The sequence below is a fragment of the Sus scrofa genome, chromosome 3 (assembly GCF_054392235.1).
Source record: "Sus scrofa isolate SSC_HxYL_T2T_F1_AM1 chromosome 3, Sscrofa_HxYL_maternal_Yorkshire_Landrace_v2.0, whole genome shotgun sequence".
NCBI lineage: Eukaryota > Metazoa > Chordata > Mammalia > Artiodactyla > Suidae > Sus > Sus scrofa.
The window spans coordinates 5,159,735-5,178,619 of NC_139385.1; the positions used below are offsets into that span (position 1 = coordinate 5,159,735).

At 46.0% G+C, this 18,885-nt stretch overlaps 1 protein-coding gene and 1 long non-coding RNA gene across 5 annotated transcripts; one reads left to right on the top strand and one right to left on the bottom strand.

The window, feature by feature from the left end:
* Positions 1–8: 8 nt before the first annotated feature.
* Positions 9–16,546, top strand: LOC102163639 (uncharacterized). 3 transcript variants are annotated; one of them, XR_014840099.1, is made up of 4 exons: positions 9–76; positions 6,963–7,050; positions 13,346–13,425; positions 14,492–16,546. It is a non-coding gene; the product is annotated as an uncharacterized LOC102163639 (long non-coding RNA). The 3 variants fall into 3 exon arrangements; XR_014840100.1 differs by lacking the exon at positions 13,346–13,425; XR_014840098.1 differs by lacking the exon at positions 14,492–16,546 and having other exon boundaries at positions 13,346–14,443.
* On the bottom strand, positions 11,295–15,971 carry OCM (oncomodulin). Of its 2 annotated transcripts, XM_003124292.4 has the most exons (5): positions 15,785–15,971; positions 14,920–14,987; positions 14,205–14,337; positions 13,358–13,467; positions 11,295–11,582 (listed from the first exon to the last, which is right to left on the bottom strand). In XM_003124292.4, the coding sequence occupies exons 2-5, from the start codon at positions 14,978–14,980 to the stop codon at positions 11,557–11,559; spliced, it is 330 nt and encodes a 109-aa protein (XP_003124340.1). In that variant the 5' UTR covers positions 14,981–14,987; positions 15,785–15,971; the 3' UTR covers positions 11,295–11,556. The 2 variants fall into 2 exon arrangements, with proteins under 2 accessions (XP_003124340.1, XP_020941745.1); XM_021086086.2 differs by lacking the exon at positions 11,295–11,582 and having other exon boundaries at positions 13,209–13,467; positions 15,785–15,917.
* Positions 16,547–18,885: the final 2,339 nt, after the last annotated feature.

Here is an 18,885-nt window from a genome sequence, read left to right on the forward strand (position 1 = left end):
CCAGCCCGGAAGAAGAACCCGCAGCCCCGCGTCCCCTTCTGGCACCGGTTTGAGTTGGTTCCACTTTATGGCCTGGGTAGGTGTTTCTCGTAAGAGTTAAGATGCAGGCTGAGCCGGTTTTTTTAGTTTGCGCTCAGATTTCTATCCTGGCTAAAGGCGAGGGTCGCGTGTTTGCAAAAAAGTATGCCCGCTTCGTTTGTCTTTAGAGCGTGAAGGGCAAAGGAGGCGCCTGCCCTTGGGGTGGTGGTGGATTCAGTCGGGCACCTTGGCCATGTTCATCATCCACAGGGTTCCTTCGAGAGTTTATGGGGTTTTTTCTGATCCCTCTTTGCGAGACCTCAGGTGACCGCCGGATCAAATCAAACCGAATTCCTGTCCCTGGGGAGAAAGCTTGCTGCGGATGGCAAAACGCACGTGCAGCGGAAGCGGGACCAGAGCGCGACATTCTCCCTTCAGTGCCAGACGTTGGAGCGCAGGGCATCGCCCTTTTCAGCTTTGGGGGTTCACAGGGTTTTGAGTCCTATGGATGGTGGCATGTGGAAAGGCTCGTTAGGTCTAGTATTTAAAGCCCTTGCAGCAGACCGCTTGGCCAAACTCAGGATCTTAGCTTAGGTTGTCTTGATCGGTCACAGATTAGGTTTGGCAACGGGACCTCTTCTCCAACCTGGCAGAATACCCCCTTTAGTCAGGCTGTGTTGGAATTTGAACATGAGACAGAGCTGGATACTGACCTAGCTACTCCCTCTCTAGGCGTGAGTCTTTGGACTGAGTTCATAACCTTTCTCCAGTGTCCAGCTCTTGTATGTAAAAGGAGTAACAGTAAATGCTTTTCTAGTAGGTATTTTACATTAAAGATTAAACGGGACTATGAAGTGTGTGTATCGTAGTTCCCAGCCCTGAATCATTATTTGGTAATTAGCATCATTACTTTTACTTGGAAGACTGCCTCAACTAGCTTGCATTAGTGTATGCATGCTTCTGTTAGAAAGATATGTTTTGACATTAAAGCCATAGTTTTCAAAGAATTTCAGGGTAGCAACCCCTCCTCCCCCTCTTTGTCCCCCTCAAAGTCTGTGGGGACTTCTGATAATATAAAATAGAATTACCCTCATTGAATGAGAGCCCTAGTGGTAAGATTTAGACCCAAGGGTACCTTCCTTTGGCCTTTTCCAGAAGCTGCACCCCCCAGCCCCCATCTCTTCTTCATCTCCCTTGGGGACCCTGAAGCACCTGTGTAGGAACCTAGTACTCCAGGGAGTGTCATCTGAAAACTCCAGGTTAAAGAATTCTTTCATCTGTCTCAAAGCAAATGCTTTTGGAAGAGTAGTAGAAAGAGCCCAGGGCTTAAGTTGGGACACCTGAATTTTAGTTCTGGTTTTTATTATTTACCAGGTGTACGGACCTTTGACCAATCACTTCTTTGGCTTCAGTTACCTCTCCTGAAAAACGAGATCAATGCTTGCCTCAAAGGGTTATTGCAAATGTTACACTAGATGATACAAATGAAAATACTCTGTAACGTGTACTCTGTCAGTGTGGTGAGAGAACGTTGTATTAATAGCATTCACCCCAGCACAGCCTCTCCCTCCTTGTTTTCTTTGCTTCCTATGCCCTCCAGTCAGTTGCGTTAATTACCACAGGGGAGAGATAATATGAAGACAAAATAAACCAAACAAAACCAGAAATCGAAAGGATTTTAAGTTTCCAAAGCCAAGGAACCAAGAACGCTTACATAGTGAAGCATCCCCTCTCACTGTCCTTGGGGGTGTGTGGTCCGAAGTGAGAAGAGTAATGATGACAGACACCTGGATGGGTCAGGCGATCTCAGAGAGGACGTGCACATCGTATCCCTGCGGGGTGGGAGAAGCAAGCCTTGCAGAGTTCCCCTCTGTGTCAAACTTGACTCAACAACAGAGTAACCATGGCCGCCCCAGTGTCTAGGCAGTAAGCTACTCCATGCAGGAAGCAACCAGATGTTTTACTTGTGCACATAAGTACTTCAGAGAAAGCTGGTCCTGAGAGCCCATAAGATGAGGACAAAGAAAAGGTAACTGTGGCCTATGTGGACTCACTACTGAGACCAGAAGATGACAGAGGAGTGAGGGTGACTCAGTGGTTACTAGTATGGACTGGGCACCAGGTAGGTGCTCATGCAGGGCCTTGGAATGCCCACCTCTTCAACCTAGAGAAAGGAGGGGGAGGGGGAGGCTGGACTACCTGATGTCATCCTGAATTATGATTCTGTCCCCCAGCATGATGGGGATTCAAAACTAAGTCCAGTGATAGAACTAGAAAATTAGATGCTTTGCACTCAGTGTAGAGGGAGCAGACTCTTCTGATTGGATAATTCCGCTGCCTTATATCCCGACTGAGTATCGGTAAGGAAACATTGGATTTAAACTGCATGTTAGACCAGGTGGCCCTAATAGATACACAATAGTCAACCATCCACCTAGCAACAGCAGGCTACCCATTCTTCTCAAGTGCACGGGAAACATTTTTCAGGAGGGACCATATATTACACCACAAAATGTTTTAATAAATTTCAGGGGGTTGAAGTCATATCAAGCATCTTTTCCAGTGACAAGTGTTATGAAACTAGAAATCAATTACAAGAAAAAAGTGGAAAATTTACAAATATGTGGAGATTAAACAACATGCACCTGAAGAATAGGTCAAAGAAGAAATCAACAGGGAAACAAAAATATATTGAGTCCAATGACAATGGAAACATATTATGCCAAAACTTATTGGATGCAGCAAAAGCAGTTCCAATAGGGAAGTTTGTAGTAAAAAGTGCCTACAATCAGAAAAAAGATCTCAAACAATATGAGTCAAGGAACTAGAAAAAGAAGAGTAAACTATGTCCAAATTTAGCAGAGGGAAGGAAATAAAGATCACATTGGAAACAAAAGAAATGGAGACTATGGGAGTTCCCGTCGTGGCTCAGTGGTTAACGAATCTGACTAGGAACCCTGAGGTTGCCGGTTTGATCCCTGGCCTCGCTCAGTCTCAGTGGGTTAAGGATCCGGCGCTGCTCTGAGCTGTGGTGTAGGTCACAGACGCGGCTTGGATCCCGAGTTGCTGTGGCTCTGGCGTAGGCTAGCAGCTACAGCTCCGATTAGACCCCTAGCCTGGGAACCTCCATATGCCCCGGGAAGTGGCCCTAGAAAAGGCAAAGAGACCAAAAAAAAAAAAAGGAGAGACTAAAAAGATAATAGAAAAGATAATAAAACTAAAGTTTTTGTTTGTTTTTTGCCACACCCACAGCACGTGGAAGTTCCTGGGCAGGGACTGAGCCTGTGCTGTAGTTGCAAACTGTACCACAGATGCAGCAACACTGGGTCCTTCACCTGCTGTGCCACACAGGAACTTCCCTAAGCTGACTTTTTAAAAAGATGAGCAAGGTTGACAAACTGCTGGCTAAACCAAGGAAAAGAAAGGACTCAAAATCAGAAATGAAAGGCAAGACATTACAACTGATAACATGGAAATACTGAGGATCATGAGAAGCTACTATGAGCAATTACGTACCAACAAATTAGATAACTTAGAAGAAATGGGTATGTCACTAGAAACACACAGACTACCTAGACTGAATCATGAAGAAATAGAAAATCTAAACAGACCAATTACGAATTTGGAGATTGAATCAGTAATCACAACATTTCAACTAGCAGAAGTCTAGGACCAGATGGCTTCACTGGTACATTCTACCAAACATTTAAAGAATTAATAACTTCTTTAATTAATACCAAAAATGGAAGAGGAAACCCTTCTAAATACTTCAGGGGGTAAGCTCCTTGACAGTGGTCCTGGCATTGATTTTTTTGGATTTGACACCAAAAGTGAAAGCAACATATTAAAAAATAAGTGACATCAAACTAAAAAGCTTCTGCACGGTTAAGGAAACCATTAAAAAAAAAGAAAAAGAAAAGAAAAGTCAGCCTTTCCCAACTTATGGAATGGGAGAAAGAAAATATTTGCAAACCACACACCTAATACAATATTAATATCCAGAATATCAGGAATTTGTTTAATGCAATAGAAAAAAAAAAACAAAAACAAAAACACCAAAAGTAGGCAAAGGCTCTGAATAGACATCTTTCCAAGGAGACGTCCAAATTGCCAACAGGTACATGAAAAGATGCTTAACATCACTAAACATCAGGGAAATACAAATCAAACCCACAATAAGGTACCAGTTAGATGTAAGAGGAGATAATAAATGCTGGCCAGGATATTGAGAAAAAGGAACTCTTTGGCACTGTGCGTGGGAATGTAAATTAGTGCAGCCACTCTGGAAAACAATATGGAGGTTCCTCAAAAAACTAAAATAGAACTACCATGTGATTCAGCCATCCCACTTCTGAGTCTGCTTCCAAAGGAAATGAAATCATTCTCTAGTATTAGGATTATCTGTACTTCCACATTCAGCGCAACAGTCGTCACAATATCCAAGGTGTGGAAACAACCCAAGTGTCTGTTGGTGGATGAATGAATAAAGAAAACGTGTCATTTATGTGCACAACAGAATATTAGTCACGAGACTGGCCTGTAGTCTTCTTTTTGTGTGATATCTTTGTCTGGCTTTGGTATCAGGGTGATGGTGGCTTCAAAGAATGAGTTTGGGAGTATCCCTTCCTCTGCAATTTTTTGAAATAGTTTCAGAAGGAGGGGTATCAGCTCTTCTCTAAGTGTTTGATAGACTTCGCCTGTGAAGCCATCTGGTCCTGGACTCTTGTTTGTTGGAAGTTTTTAAATCACAATTTCAATAGTCACGAGAAAGAAGGAAATCCTGTCATTTGCAACAACATGGGCGAATTTATGCTAGGTGAAATAAGCCAGACAAAGAAAGACAAATAGGGTGTGATGTCACTTATATATGGAAACCAACAAAAAAGTGGAACTCAGAGAGTAGAGTAATGATGGTTGCCAGGGGCCGAGGGGGTGGGGGTGAGGGAAATGGAGGCAAAGAGTAAAAAAACTTTAAGTTATAAGATGACTAAGGTCTGAAGACCTAAAGTAAACATGGTGACAAGCATTGATAACATTGTATTGTATAATTGAATTCTGCTAAGAAAGTAGAATTAAGGGTTTTCCTTAAAAAAACATGAAAAGATGTTCAATATCACTAATTATTAGAGAAAGGCAAATCAAAACTACTGTGAGGTACCACCTTACACCAGCCAGAATGCCCATCATGAAAAAGTCTACCAGCAGTAAATGCTGGAGAGGGTGTGGAGGAAAGGGAACCCGCTTACACTGTTGGTGGGAATGTATATTGGTGCAACCACTATGGAAAAGAGTATGAAGATGCCTCCAAAAACTAAAAATAGAATTACTGTTTGATCCAGCAATCCCACTCCTGGACATTTACCCAGAGACAACCATGACTTGAAAAGATACATACACCCCAATGTTCACTGCAGCATTATAAACAGTAGCCAAGACATGGACGCAACCTAAATGTCCATGTACAGAGGAGTGGATAAAGATGTGTTACGTATACACAATGGAATATTACTCAGCCATTATAAAGCAAAGAACTAATGGCATTTGCAGCAACATGGTTGGACCGAGAAATTATCATGCTAAGTGAAGTTAGACAGTGAGACACCAACATCATATGCTATTACATGTGCAATCTAAAAAAAGGATACAATGAACTTCTCTGCAGAACAGATACTCAAAGACTTTTAAAAACTTATGGTTTCCAAAGATGACAGGTTGTGGGGTGGGGGGGTGGGCTGCGGGTTTGGGATGGAAATGCTCTAAAATTGGGTTGTGATGATCATTGTACAACTATGAACGTAATAAAATTGAGTTAAAAAAATAAATTGCACAAAAAAGTCAATATATGAGATGATGGATGTGTTTCTTAATGGTGGGAATCCTTTCTCACTGCCTGTGTATATAAAATCACCACATTCTACACTTTCAATATTGCACAATTTTGAATGTCAGTTATACCTCAGTAAAGCTAAAAAAAAAAAATTTTTTTTTTGTGAACTCAAAATTCCAAGGGAATTCGATGTGGGCACGGTTCCAGGCTGGGAGGTTCTGAAACATGTTCTCAGGTATGTCTGTCTCTCCGCTAACAAGGGAAGTGAGTTTGTAGATGGTAGGAACCTACTGGAGTCTCATCTTGTTCCCATTGTCCAGCACGGCACCTGCCTTCAAGGGCACAGTGTGTGTGTGTTGACGGATGAGTTACAGAGGTAGGGAGTTTGCTCATTCGTAGTTCTGTCGGCCGGCCGCATGCCACGCACACAGCTCAGGTCACAGGCTGATCGGACATTCTAGTGAGTTCTCACCTCCCTATACTCATCTCAGGACTGAGCTTCAGGAGGAAGCTGCTGGGTGGAGGTGGAGGTGTGATACACACCTCCAAGGCCACCTGTGCACAGGGCCACTTCCTCCCGCTCTGTTGGCAGAAATAACAGACCCATGAATCAAGTAATTGATCTCTGCTCGGTTGGTTTAGCGCCCAGAGGCCGTGTCATTTGCAGGTGACCTTTATCCTGAGGGTTCATCTCTCTCCTGCAGTTAAAATGGCCCTCGACCTCCGTCTCCTCCTGTGGCTCTTCAAAAGCATGTGCGTTCTTGACATTAAAACATGAAAAATCTGGAGCAAATTTGGTACAGCAGTGTTCAGGTGGTAAACGAGAACAGCCAGAAAAAATATATAATGTAACTTTTAGATATTACAGGCATTCAACAATTATGTCATCATGTAATATATACAGACATGTATATAAATGTATGTGTTACAGGTTATTATGCTCTGGTGAGAACTGGTTCAGTAGCCTCTCTAAGGCCACTGCCTTCATCTGATGCTGAAGCTTGAAGTCTGCAGAGCAGACAGGCAGGAAGGGACGATGGATGGAAAGGGGGGGAGAGTGAGGACCACCTGCCCCTCATGTCAGTCCCTCACTGCTTCCAACTCTAATGTCCTGCAGGAAAGGCTGGTGTCCTTGGCCCCAGAAGGAACCACACTTGGAGCTAGGAGCAGGAGCAGGGCCCCACGCCCAGGAGGGAAGCCAGCAGGTAAGCCACCCCCACCCCGACCTCATAAGCGTCAGTACCCTGGCTCTTTGCTGCCATCCTCCAAATCCCAGGCAGATGCCTCCCGCAGCCCACCCTAACCGGATACCTGTAGCTAAGCGAGTTGACATGTTATGATGCCATCAGATTGTTCCTGTTTGATACAGTTTTGGCAGTAGTTACGCAGGTGTTTGCTGCATCTCTGTGTAGTCTCAGATGTGTGCTTGCAGTACTTTACAATTTATTTTTATTTATTTTTTTGTCGTTTTAGGGCCAAAACTGTGGCACATGGAGGTTCCCAGGCTAGGGGTCTAATCGGAGCTACAGCTGCTGGCCTACACCAAAGTCACAGCAACGCCAGATCTGAGCCTCGTCTGCAACCTACACCACAGCTCACAGCAACGCCGGATCCTGAACTCACTGAGCAAGGCCAGGGCTCCAACCCGAAACCTCAAGGTTCCTAGTCGGATTCGTTTCCACTGCGCCATGACAGGAACTCCGCTTTAAATAAGGCTGGCAGCTGTAGCTTCTATTAGACCCCCCCTATGCCTGGGAACCTCCATATGCCGTGGGTGCGGCCCTAAAAAGCAAAAAATAAATAAAAAATAAAAATAATTCAGGGTGTCAATCTATTCACATTTGTTGTAGGATCCCAAAGAAAATGATGTCAAAATCCATCCCCTCCCTCCGCCAAAAGTTGACTTTTTGAAGCCAGTTAAAACATTATGTAAATAAATAGCCTTTCCAGCGAATAAGTTAACAGGCCAGGTGGAAGCGATCCTGGCGCTTCCAATTTCACCTGTCTTCTTAAGTGTTTGCAAAGTAATCCCATACCCTCACATTAGCAGAAGAGATAGAAGATAGGTTTTTGCTTGAAATTGGATCCCTGACTACTCATTACAGCACAGTAAACTGCAGTCCTTACACCGAATTTACTATGTAGCTTGTCAACCTGAACAGAGACAAGTAGTTCACATTTTCACTGTTTTGTGATACTTTGTGTCCGAGCTGGAAAGAACTGTGAAAACCTACGCATTCAAAAACATTGTCTAGGGAGTTCCTGTGATGGCTCAGTGGTGAATGAATCCAACTAGGAACCATGAGGTTGCGGGTTCGATCCCTGGCCTCGCTCCGTGGGTTAAGGATCCGGCGTTGCTGGGATGTAGGTTGCAGACACAGTTCGGATCTCGCGTTGCTGTGGCTGTGGCCGGACTCTGATTAGACCCCTAGCCTGGGAACCTCCATATGCCGCGGGAGCGGCCCCAGAAAAGGCAACAAAATAAAAAACATTGTCTAAGTATTTCATAATGTGCAGAGGGCCGAAGCAAAAATACTAAATAAAGCTGGATGATTTTAATAATTCCCATTAGTCTCAACAGGTAAGCACATTCTCCAAGAGCTCTTGGAGAGCAAATATTCCGTTCAATTGTAAACTACTGAACTATAAGCCAAAATTGTAAAAGTTAAAATTAAAGACACCATTGCCACCCTCGTTTATAAGCAATTAGGGAAAGTAACAGACACCAGCTTTTTCGGCTCTGTGACCTCGTATGCTATCTAGAACCTCGTTTTAAAGTTGAAATACATTCTTCTGCTGCTGAGGATATGCTCGCTTGAAGTGGGTTGATTGTACATTCAACATTTTGGTTTTTCATTTTCTTTTCTTACTGTGCTGTTTAAAAAGGCTGCAGGTTCTTCTGACGGTTGTGTGGTCCTACCAGCAGGAGAGAACCACTGTTGACATTTCTTGCTATGTCCTTTCACCCTTTTTTCCCCGTGAGGCACCTATCAAATAGGACCCATTTACAAATGAATTTCTTTGTGTGGTATTTGTATGGTGACTAAAACCGGGGTCACGTTTGAAGACCTGTTTCTGTTTTCAAATTATATTTGCTACCCAAGTTGGAAAACGCCCTGTTTCTACCAAGTTTCAACTCGGAAAAACAACCCCCCAAATGAGACGTGCTAATTCACACCTATATGCAAGTACTCAGAACTGTTGCTTCCCAGCATTCCCAGGGAACTACTCACCCCCGCCCCCCAAACACCCCAAATCCACACAACATAATTAAAAATCCGTATGAATACAGACCACACAAGATTGTTGGTGGTTTTGTTTCATTTAAGCACACCAGCTGACACTTTTTGGTTGTTTAAAAGCGAGGTAGCTTCTTTTGGTTGCTAGTTATTACCTTTTGGCAGAGACTCTGAAATTACGTTCCTAAGACTGGATTAGAAGGAAAAAGATAATGCCATTGAAATGGGCAAAAAGAATTTGAATTGTACTGTTGAAACCGTAGCATGAATACACTTCATGAACAACCCACCGCGATCCCTTCTATGGAAAATCTGGGGCAATTTGTCCCTTTGTATATGTCCGTTCTCTGAGCACGTTGCCCAAGACATCCAGAACACCAGCACAGCTCAACGCCGCACGGTCCCCTGGGTGCTCCAGATAACCCTTCTGGGTGATTATTTCCATAGGGCTGCCCTCCTGAGTGACAGAAAAGAAATAAGAGAACCCATGATCTTACCCAGAGGGGATGACGCTGCCTTTGCTGCCCCGATGGGTGATGGGTGGTTGAGTCGATTAGACACTCATAACTCTTATTTAAGAAGTGTCATCACTCACGCCGATTCTCCGAGGCAGATGGTGACCAGAGCCCGGTAGGAAGAGAGCTTCAAGCTCCCCTTGAGTTCTTTAAAGGGTTCCCTTTAAAACTGTTGTTGGGCTGAAGAGCCCTGAGCTGGGAGGAGCCAATGGAGGGAAGAGAAACTATTGGGAGGATCCACGTGTGGCGTGGTGCCGGCCACACGTGGATTGTTTTAGGAATCAAGGTACTTAAGTCATCACCAGAGCCCAGAAGGCCCTCTGGCTGGGACCTGGGAGACATTGTCACACACCAGGGGAAGTCAGAGGTGGGCAGAAGCTAGCCCGATTCCTGCCAGCGTGGCTGGGCGATGAGGAGAGTATGAGGGCACACGGGGTACAGGGAGCAGGGACAAGAGACGTCCATGAAGTGACACAGTTCCATTCTTTGGCCCTTCCCAAAGAATTCTTCCTTTTCAACCTGGATTTCGCTAGTTTGACTCGTTTGAAAACAAGCCGTTCTGGGTTTTATCTTAATATTCTTCACACGCTGTGACTTAATATTCTTTACTGTGACTTAATCTTGAAATCGATCCGCTTTCAAAGGTCTAATAGCCTCATTGCAAAGCAGCAATATTGAAATCACGTATGTGCCACTTAACCTTCTGATGCCTATTAAAATAAATGCGCTGTTGTCAAATTTTAAAATGTTGACCCTTGTCCCCCTAAAATCTTGAGGCCCCCTTGGAGCACCTGCACTATCCTTTGAAAAGCTACTCTACCGACAGTCCTCCAGAAACGAGTTCAAAGATGCTAAGCTGCTTAGCAGGATGGTGCCAACCCAGGAGAGGCCAGGGCGCTGTGAGCTTGGGTGTTGGGTGTTGGGGCGGTAAGTGCAAGCTGGTCCACAAGCTCCCAAGAGGATGCCCTGGATCCTCCCAGGGGTCCTCAGCCCCCTGGCATCAGCGGGCGAAAACAGCCTGAACCTGCCACCTGGAAATCAGCCTACTGAGAATTTCCTGGTTTGTAATTGCGTCGCCCTAACAAAAGCCCTGTAACCAGACCCGAAGCGCGCCTCAAATGTTAGTGCAATTCTGGGTGTAATGGGCTCAGGTGGTATCCAGGAAGAGCCAGGAAAATAGTGGCTGAAAAAGGAGAGGGGGGAGGGGGAGGGGAGGCAAGAGAGTGGGTCAGAGCCAGCAAGTCTCTGATCACTTGTTTTTCTGAGAGAAAAAAAAAAAAAGAAGCTTGAAAATATGTCTGCTCGTCTCAACCAGCACAGCAGGCCTCCTTCGCTTTACAGCCACTTTCTGTTCTGCTCGCGCTGTTGGCTCTTATTTAAATCTTGCTGATGGCACCCTAACACCCAGGAGCAGAAACCACCTGAGCAAGCGTGACTTTACACTGGCTAAAACCTCTTTATGCATTTCAGACTCAGAGAAATTGCTGAAAAAAAAAAAAATCCTAGCCTGACGATGATGCCATTTCTTTGCGACTGTGTTTTTAACCCTTCTTTCCCTGTGCACTTGGGCACGACAGACCGTGGCTGGCTTAGGGCTCAATTAGACCAGAATTCTTCCTCAAAGCCCTGGGTTTCTAAATTGCCTTCATCCCTTTCCCCCCATGAGGAAAAAAAAACCACACCCACACATCCGCGGATGATGAGAAAGCTGTCTTTATTGGATGGTGTTTTAAAGGGTTTGTCTGCCGAGGGCCTTCCAGGAGTTGTCAGGGCAGACCTGCCACCAGAGAGTCGGGGGTGGGGGGGGCTGTTGTATGACCAGACTAAGACAAAGGGGAAATTGCAGAAGCGTTTCCAGGGGAAATTAATAAATAAATGAGGGAGAGGATGTAGGGTTTCCCAATTCCTGGGGCTTTGGAGGCCTTCCAGCTGATTCTATCGCCACAGCCTGGGCCCTTTAAGAATGTACCATTTCCTGGAATTCTAGAACAGAAGAGGTGAGAACAGGGTCAGTGGAGATGGCTTGGTACTTTACAGACGGGCAGTGGTCGGTGAGAGTTCTGGGGAAAAAGAAGGAATCAAACCGTCGGCTGAGGGGCAGGCCCCCTCCCAGGGCACAGAGGGAGGGAATGTGGGCCCCTGCCCGCAGGTCCAGACAGCCTGCAGTGTTCCGTCTGCCTGCCTAATCTCCTTTCCCAAACGTCTTTTTTTCTTTCTAGGTCCACACCCGAGGCATACAGAGGTTCCCAGGCTAGGGGTTGCATCGGAGCTGTAGCTGCCAGCCCACACCACAGCCACAGCCACACGGGATCCGAGCCACATCTGCGACCTTCCCCACAGCTCAGGGCAACAACGCTGGATCCTTAACCCACTGAGCCAGGCCAGGGATGGAACCCGCGTCCTCGTGGATACTAGTCCACAGTCTATGCTCATTCAACTCTTTGTCTGGTCAATTCAGGACAGAAATGGGAGATTTTCTTCTTCTTCTATTCAGAGGCAACATATCGCATATTTAGGAAATGTTTCATAGAGTGGGACTTTAACTTTGCTCTGTTAAACCCTAACCTTACCCCCCAAATTTATATCACCAAAAGATAATAATAATAATAATAGTACAGATGCTGCAGACTGAAATGGAAAATTGGAGATTTGCTTTGTATTTATTGTAAGCTTTGTTTGTTTGGACGTCTTTCCTGGTTAGGTTTAAATAAATCAGTCTTCCCTTACTGAAACTATTTTTCTGAGCTATCCATAGAAAAGTGCATTAACTCCCATGTAGGTTTTAGTGGTATCATTTTGAAGAGATTTAAAAAATGAGGATATACTGGGTTTTTTTTTGTTGTTGTTTTTTATTTGTTTGTTTGTTTTGTTTTGCTTTTTAGGGCTGAGGCCAGTGGAAGTTCCCAGGCTAGGGGTCAAGTCAGAGCTGCAGCTGCTGGCCTACACCACAACTCAGAGCAACACCAGATCCTTAACCCACCGAGCGAGGCCAGGGATGGAACCTGCGTCCCTCATGGATCCTAGTCGGGTTCATGACCACTGAGCTACAAGGGTAACTCCAGTAACCGCGGTTTTAAATTTTAATTAGTCCCCCCATCAGGGCCCCACTGATTGACATGCGCAATCAGGTGAGAAGCGTGGAAGCAACGTGACAAAACCAGAAGACGATAATCCCACAGCCATGCAATTACACTCACATTTGAATATAGGGCTCTGGGCATGAAGCATGCACAGATGGTGCTTGATTTCTTTGTTCTCCAAGCCTGTCTGCTGGGTGGGCTAATGTCCCATAGAATGCACTTGTTTTCCTCCTTGAAAGCAAAGAGGCCTTCTCGCTCCACCCAGTAGACGCTTTGCTGTGAGACCTACTTGAAAAGGTCAACCCTTCCCTTATTCAGAGAGACTCCAATCCCACTGGTGGAAATTCCTGAGATTATTTTCAAGGCACATTAGGGTGTCTTGCAGATAATCGGCCAGGCATGTGGCTCGTCCCCTAGTCAGGCGAAGGCCATTTTCTGGTTCACAGACAGGGACCGGTGGGTCAAGCATCTGTGTACCTCCCCAGGCATCGCACCTGAGTCTGCACACATGACTTCCTTCCTGGCTTGGTTCTGGTTCACAGATGAGCAGACTGAGGCTCAGCAAGGTGGAGAAAGGGGGTTTTTACCCCAGGTCTGTCTCATCTCCTGGCTTAAGCCCCCTGTCCCGGATGCTGCCTGAGCTCAGGTCTCTCATGCTGTGTACAGGTGTGAACATACCATCAGCCCCGATTTTCCCATCGCCGTCGTTGTCTGCAGCCGCCATCAAGGACTTGGTTTCTGACTCGGTCAGTTCTCTAGCACCGCTCTCAAACTTCTGGAGGAAAAACCTATGGGATAATGAAGATCAATGGGGATGTTTTGAAAACCCCCCCCCCCGTTTCTCTGTTAACCCTCTCCTTTATCTCTTGAAGCAAATCATCCGCTCCCAGTAACTACAGCAAACAGACAAGAGCTTAGCAAGCAAAGGCTTCCTTCATTGTAGAGACCAAGAGTGGGCATGTTGGTTTAAAACTTTTTTTTTTTTTTTCTTCCAGAGTTTTGTTTGCAAGTCCGTTGGCCAAAGAGAACCCCTGAGACGGATGAATTTTTGTACGCACCGTCCATGTTTCGTATTTTGCGTGGATAGATGTGTGGCCAACTGATTTACGTTTTTCCCTTCTTTCTTTTTTTTTCCCCCTTGCCCTTTAGGGCCGCGCCTGCAGCATATGGAGGTTCCCAGGCTAGGCGTTGAATCGGAGCTGTAGCTGCCAGCCCACACCACAGCCACAGCAACGCAGGATCCGAGTCATGTCTGTGACCTACACCACAGCTCATGGTAACGCCAGACCCTCAACCCACTGAGCGAGGCCAGGGATGGAACCCGCGTCCTCATGATACTAGTCGGATTCGTTTCCACTGAGCCACAAGGAGAACTCCCTGTTTTTCCCTTTCCTGAGAATCCGCTGAGTGACCAGCAGCAGGAGTGGACATTGAAGAAATACCGAGCAGACTCCCCCCCCTCCACTGCACCCCGGCCCCCCGCTAGCAGTTTTGGGGTGCCAGACGGGCTCAGGACCAAGCTTACTTAAGCTCTTCTTCATCCAGGTAGCCACTCTGGTCGTTGTCTATGAAACGAAAAACATCCTTCACCTGACTGGCTGACATCTTGGCCAGGCCCGATGTCTGGAAGAATTTTTGGGGTTCAAAAGTATCTGGGTCTGAAGAACAGAGACTGGGTTATTCTGAGGCTCACTGATTGCATTCTATATTGGGGCCAAAGTGCTGAAAACATAGGTTATTAAAAATGCTTTTCATAATATTGAACTACAGGGGATGCTGTATTAAAAAAAAAAAAAATTCTTTTTTTTACAGGCAAAGTAGGGCTATGACTGGACCAGGATCTTGAGGCAGCCAAGACTGGCTTTGTGTCATCGTCCCCTTCCCGCCCTTCCCAGCTTTCCCTCTGGGTGACTTTGTCCATCTCCTCTTCTCTCTCCTCTGTGCCACCTCTGCCTTTTTTACTGGCTGTGTATCCCCGATGCCAGCATCTCTGGTCCAATTGTTGGGAGAAATGCAGTCATTGGAGTCAAACAGGCTACACTGTGTAGTAAGTTTCTTTCCAGAAAGGTCCTCACATGCTCAGATCTCAGATTCCTGTCTTTGTGGTTATGTAGTTAATACGTTTTTCTCAGAGCCCGTGAATTTTCAGCAACGTTCACACGATAACATTTGTAGCTTTTCGGGAGGTACGAACACTCAGAAAGGGAAGGCCAGCCCGGCCTCGCTTCCCCACCACGTACCTTGGCACTCCAGCAAGGCTGCTGCAATGTCGTCAGCACTGAGGACATCTGTGATGCTCATTTTCCACCTGTTCACACAGAATAAACGAGATGCAAATGGCAAACAGAAGCACACACATCTGGGGGGACCACACCCCCTTAGGCCCACAGAAATTGCATATCTGCTGAAAAAATTTAACAAGTGATACACATAGTATTGTATTTAAGAGCTGGGACTAAATAGCCAAATAAAACCGAATACTAAAAAGATCTCCGTGCCCTCTCCTGCGTATACGCCAAAGATAATATTTTTTAAAAAATATAACCTAAAGAATAATTGTTTTATGGCTGCACTCACAGCACATGAAAGTTCCTGGGCCAGGAATTGAATTCAGGCCACACTGCAGCAGTGCGGGGTCCTTTAACCCACTGCACCAGGCTGGGGATTGAACCTGCGCCTCTGCAGTGACCTGAGCCTATGCGTTCTTAGCCCACTGCGCTACAGCGGGAACTCCTAAAGAAGAATTTGGTTCTATTCTCATATAAAAAATTCTATTTACATAATTGACCACTTATGTAGGCACCTACAAATCACTCGGAAGTAAACCCATGTTACAAATGCAAGAGCCAGAGAAATGCAGTGTTGCAAGTTTCACTTGGGGAAGGACAGAGCTTGGGCTGCTTGCCGACCTTCTGTGGAAGGGATGCCGTCAGTCCTGAAGGATGGGAAGGAGAAACATCAAAACCCCTCTGCCAGAGACCACATCCGTCCACGGGTCACTTCCGTGGGGAAAGACTCTGAGCACAGCGCGTATACCGACCAGCCTACTGTGAATGCGTGTAGGAAAAAAGAGTCTGGGATCTGGTAGGTCCACCAGCTACTCACCGATTTCAATTTTCCTCCAAGAAGAATCAGGAAAAAGAGCTGAAGGAGCACAAAACAGAGGCGCCTTTTCTGTCTTGCTGACCTACCTTATATAGGATTGAAAAAGCGATAGTAAGAACCTCTTAGATTTCCTTTTCAAGGATCAAGTGGACGGAGCTCGGATGTCTTGCCTTAGTAATTAAACCTCTTTTTTTGCTATTTATATCTCAAGGGAATGTGGGTGGGAACAGCCAGTTTTCAAAAACAAACCTCAACAAACCTTAACTAAGGTTTCGATTCTGCAAAGCCAACTGTGCCAGCGAAGTGTGAAGACACCAGAGGCCCGGTGAAGAGGGGACTGTGGTTGCAATGAGGCAAACACATCTGGGGGTGCTCTGTAAACTGAAAAGCCCCCCCCCAGATGTTAGCACCTGCCGTTAGAGGTAGATCTGTGGCCAGCCGCTGAAACCGTGGACGTGTGAGGCTGGCCTCAATCCAGAGCTAATAGACTCAAAGTCAGTGTCAGATGGATACGAAGGACTTGTCCAGCCAAGAGGATGGCACTGGTTAAAGGACTTTCCAAAGACAGTCTTGACTTTGGTATTTCTCAGCTGTATCTTCAATTGCACACACTAAGGAAGCATAAAGGAGGAAACAGCCAACCATTCCCAACCCCCCTTTGATAAAATTTGCAGAAAATATACGAGGTCAGGACTTGGACCTCGTTTTGTTGTTGTTGTTGTTGGCTTTCAATAAACATTTATGGAGTCCCTGTATGGCCAACCATTGTGCTAGACTCTTTTTTGCTTTAATTTGGTCAAAACCAAAACCAAAGCCATGTAACAGGAGTTCCCTTGTGGTACTGTGGATTAAGGATCCAGGATGGTCACTGCAGGGGCTCGGGTCCCTGCTGTGGCGCAGCTTCGATCCCTGGCCCACATGCTGTGGGCATGGCTGGAAGACCCCCCCCCATAACATACAACTGACCGTCTCATCCATTTTTAAGTGGACATACAACATAGTAGCATTAACCATGTACATGGTTGTACAACAAACCTCTAGAACGTTTTCATCCGACAAAACCGAGCTCTCTACCCATTGAAGAAGGATTCCTCATTCTCTCTTCCCGAGGCCCCTGGCAGCCACCGTTCTACTCTCTGCATCTAAGAGTTAGACTCCTTTACCTGCCCCCATGAGTGGAATCATGCAGACTTTGTCTTTCTGTCACTGGCCTCTTTCACTGAGCACCAGGTCCTCAGGATTCCTCCCTGAGGTTGCATATGACAGGATTTCTTTTTTTTTTTTTTTAAGACTGCATTCAGGTTTTTGAAAATTCAAAACCAGATCCCATTCTGCAGTCAGAGCTATCCAGTGGTTTAGGGGTGAACAGTTCAGGAGCTTTAGAGAAGAGTCTCAGACTATTTCCTAGAGGTTGGGGGGGGGTACCATATGGACAGTCATCTTCAGTTTGCCCCCAAATATATTCCCCTACCTGCACCCCGGCTATGGACTTCTGCTCATGTCATCGATGAAAAGTTGCGCCCAGGAACACCTACCACATTTCCTAAGTTAACTAAACCTCAGCTCAGCACTCTTTCTGTCTTGCACACTTGATGGTCCCCCCAGTGCCTAGCACGGTGCCTGACCTAGTTCGGTGCTGAGAAGTTGTTTGATGAATAGATGTATTAAATACAGCAAAGAGAACTTGAGAACACGATCACCAGCCAGCATCAACTTGCCCAGCCGTGAAAAAACTGTTTCTGAAAATAAGCCTCCAGAAATTAGGTTGCTGACATTAAGTTGCCATAGCAACACGCATCCTTTCGTTCCAAGGGTTTACAACTGTCCCTCGAGATGAAGATGTGAAAGAAATCTGCTCATTTAAATGAAAACAGCATATGGGCTAAGCTGAGACACTTTAGGTTTTCATACTTTTTTTCTGATAGAAACGAAGGATAACAGAGACCCAGCAAGCATGATGTCTGAATCAGTAGCGTAGCCAAGATGCTGACTTAAATTCCACCGTGGGCGATCTGGAGATTGATTCACACCCAAGGACAAGCACTCATGTGGTTTCACTCACATGAGGTGCCTGGAGTAGCCACATCCTTCGATTCAGAAAGGAGAAGGCTGGTTGCCAGGGGTTGGGGGAAGGGGATGGGGAGTTAGTGTTTAAGGGGGTAGAGATTCGATAAAGGGATGAGAAAAAAAAGTTCTGGAGATGATGGGGCGATGGTTGGACAGCAGTGTGAATGGTACTTAGAGCCACAGAACTGTACACGTAAAATGGTTAACATGATAAATTGTATGGTATGTGTATTTTACCGCAGTAAGAAGAACGTTGATAGAGTCATCTTCCTTATTTTGGTCACCAATGCACACCTGCTCCCGGGAGAGAGCAGAAGGGAACGTTGGAAGTAGAAGACCTTCATTTGAGCCCAGATCTGTCCTTTATCAGCTGTGTGGCTCTGGGCCCGGTTTCCTCTTGTAGGAAATAGTAATGCAAATGCCTGCTCCACCACCCTGGGGTTTCTTTTGAGGGTCAAGGGACCCAGTGCTGGTCTGCAAGGGTCTGGAGAGGTCTCAGAGTCCCCGGTTGAATTCCACCCCCAACCTGGGATTGCAGGAGGATTTTATCTTGTGTATCCGTCCTGCTCTATTGGTAGGGACTTCCCAGACTGGAAGAAATAGATGCTGGGGTTGACTAGCCATGTCTGTGGTGGGGAAGACTGGCCGAAGGAGCAGGGAACTTGGTGACGCCGGCCAGGCTGTGTGCTTGGGCCTCACTACCAGCAGTGGCCCTGGACTCTCAGATCACACTCCTGTTTCAGATATTTGAGGCTGTCCCCAATCACCTGTTACAGTGCCAGTCGCTGGTGTGCCTCTTAATCCTGCAGATGTCATCTGCTCTGAGCCCACCCATGGACTACCCACTGATGGCGTGGCTCTGTGCCATGGTCTTTCCAGCCTCGCTGGCCTGACCCATCTCTTGACCCACTGGCCTGGCCCGGGTTTCATCACTGTCTGTACTGGACCCCAGCTGCCTTGTTGGTGACGAGTTTCTTGAAAATGTCTAGTCTTCTTCTCAATGTGTTTGATCAGAGCAAAGCTGACCCATTTCC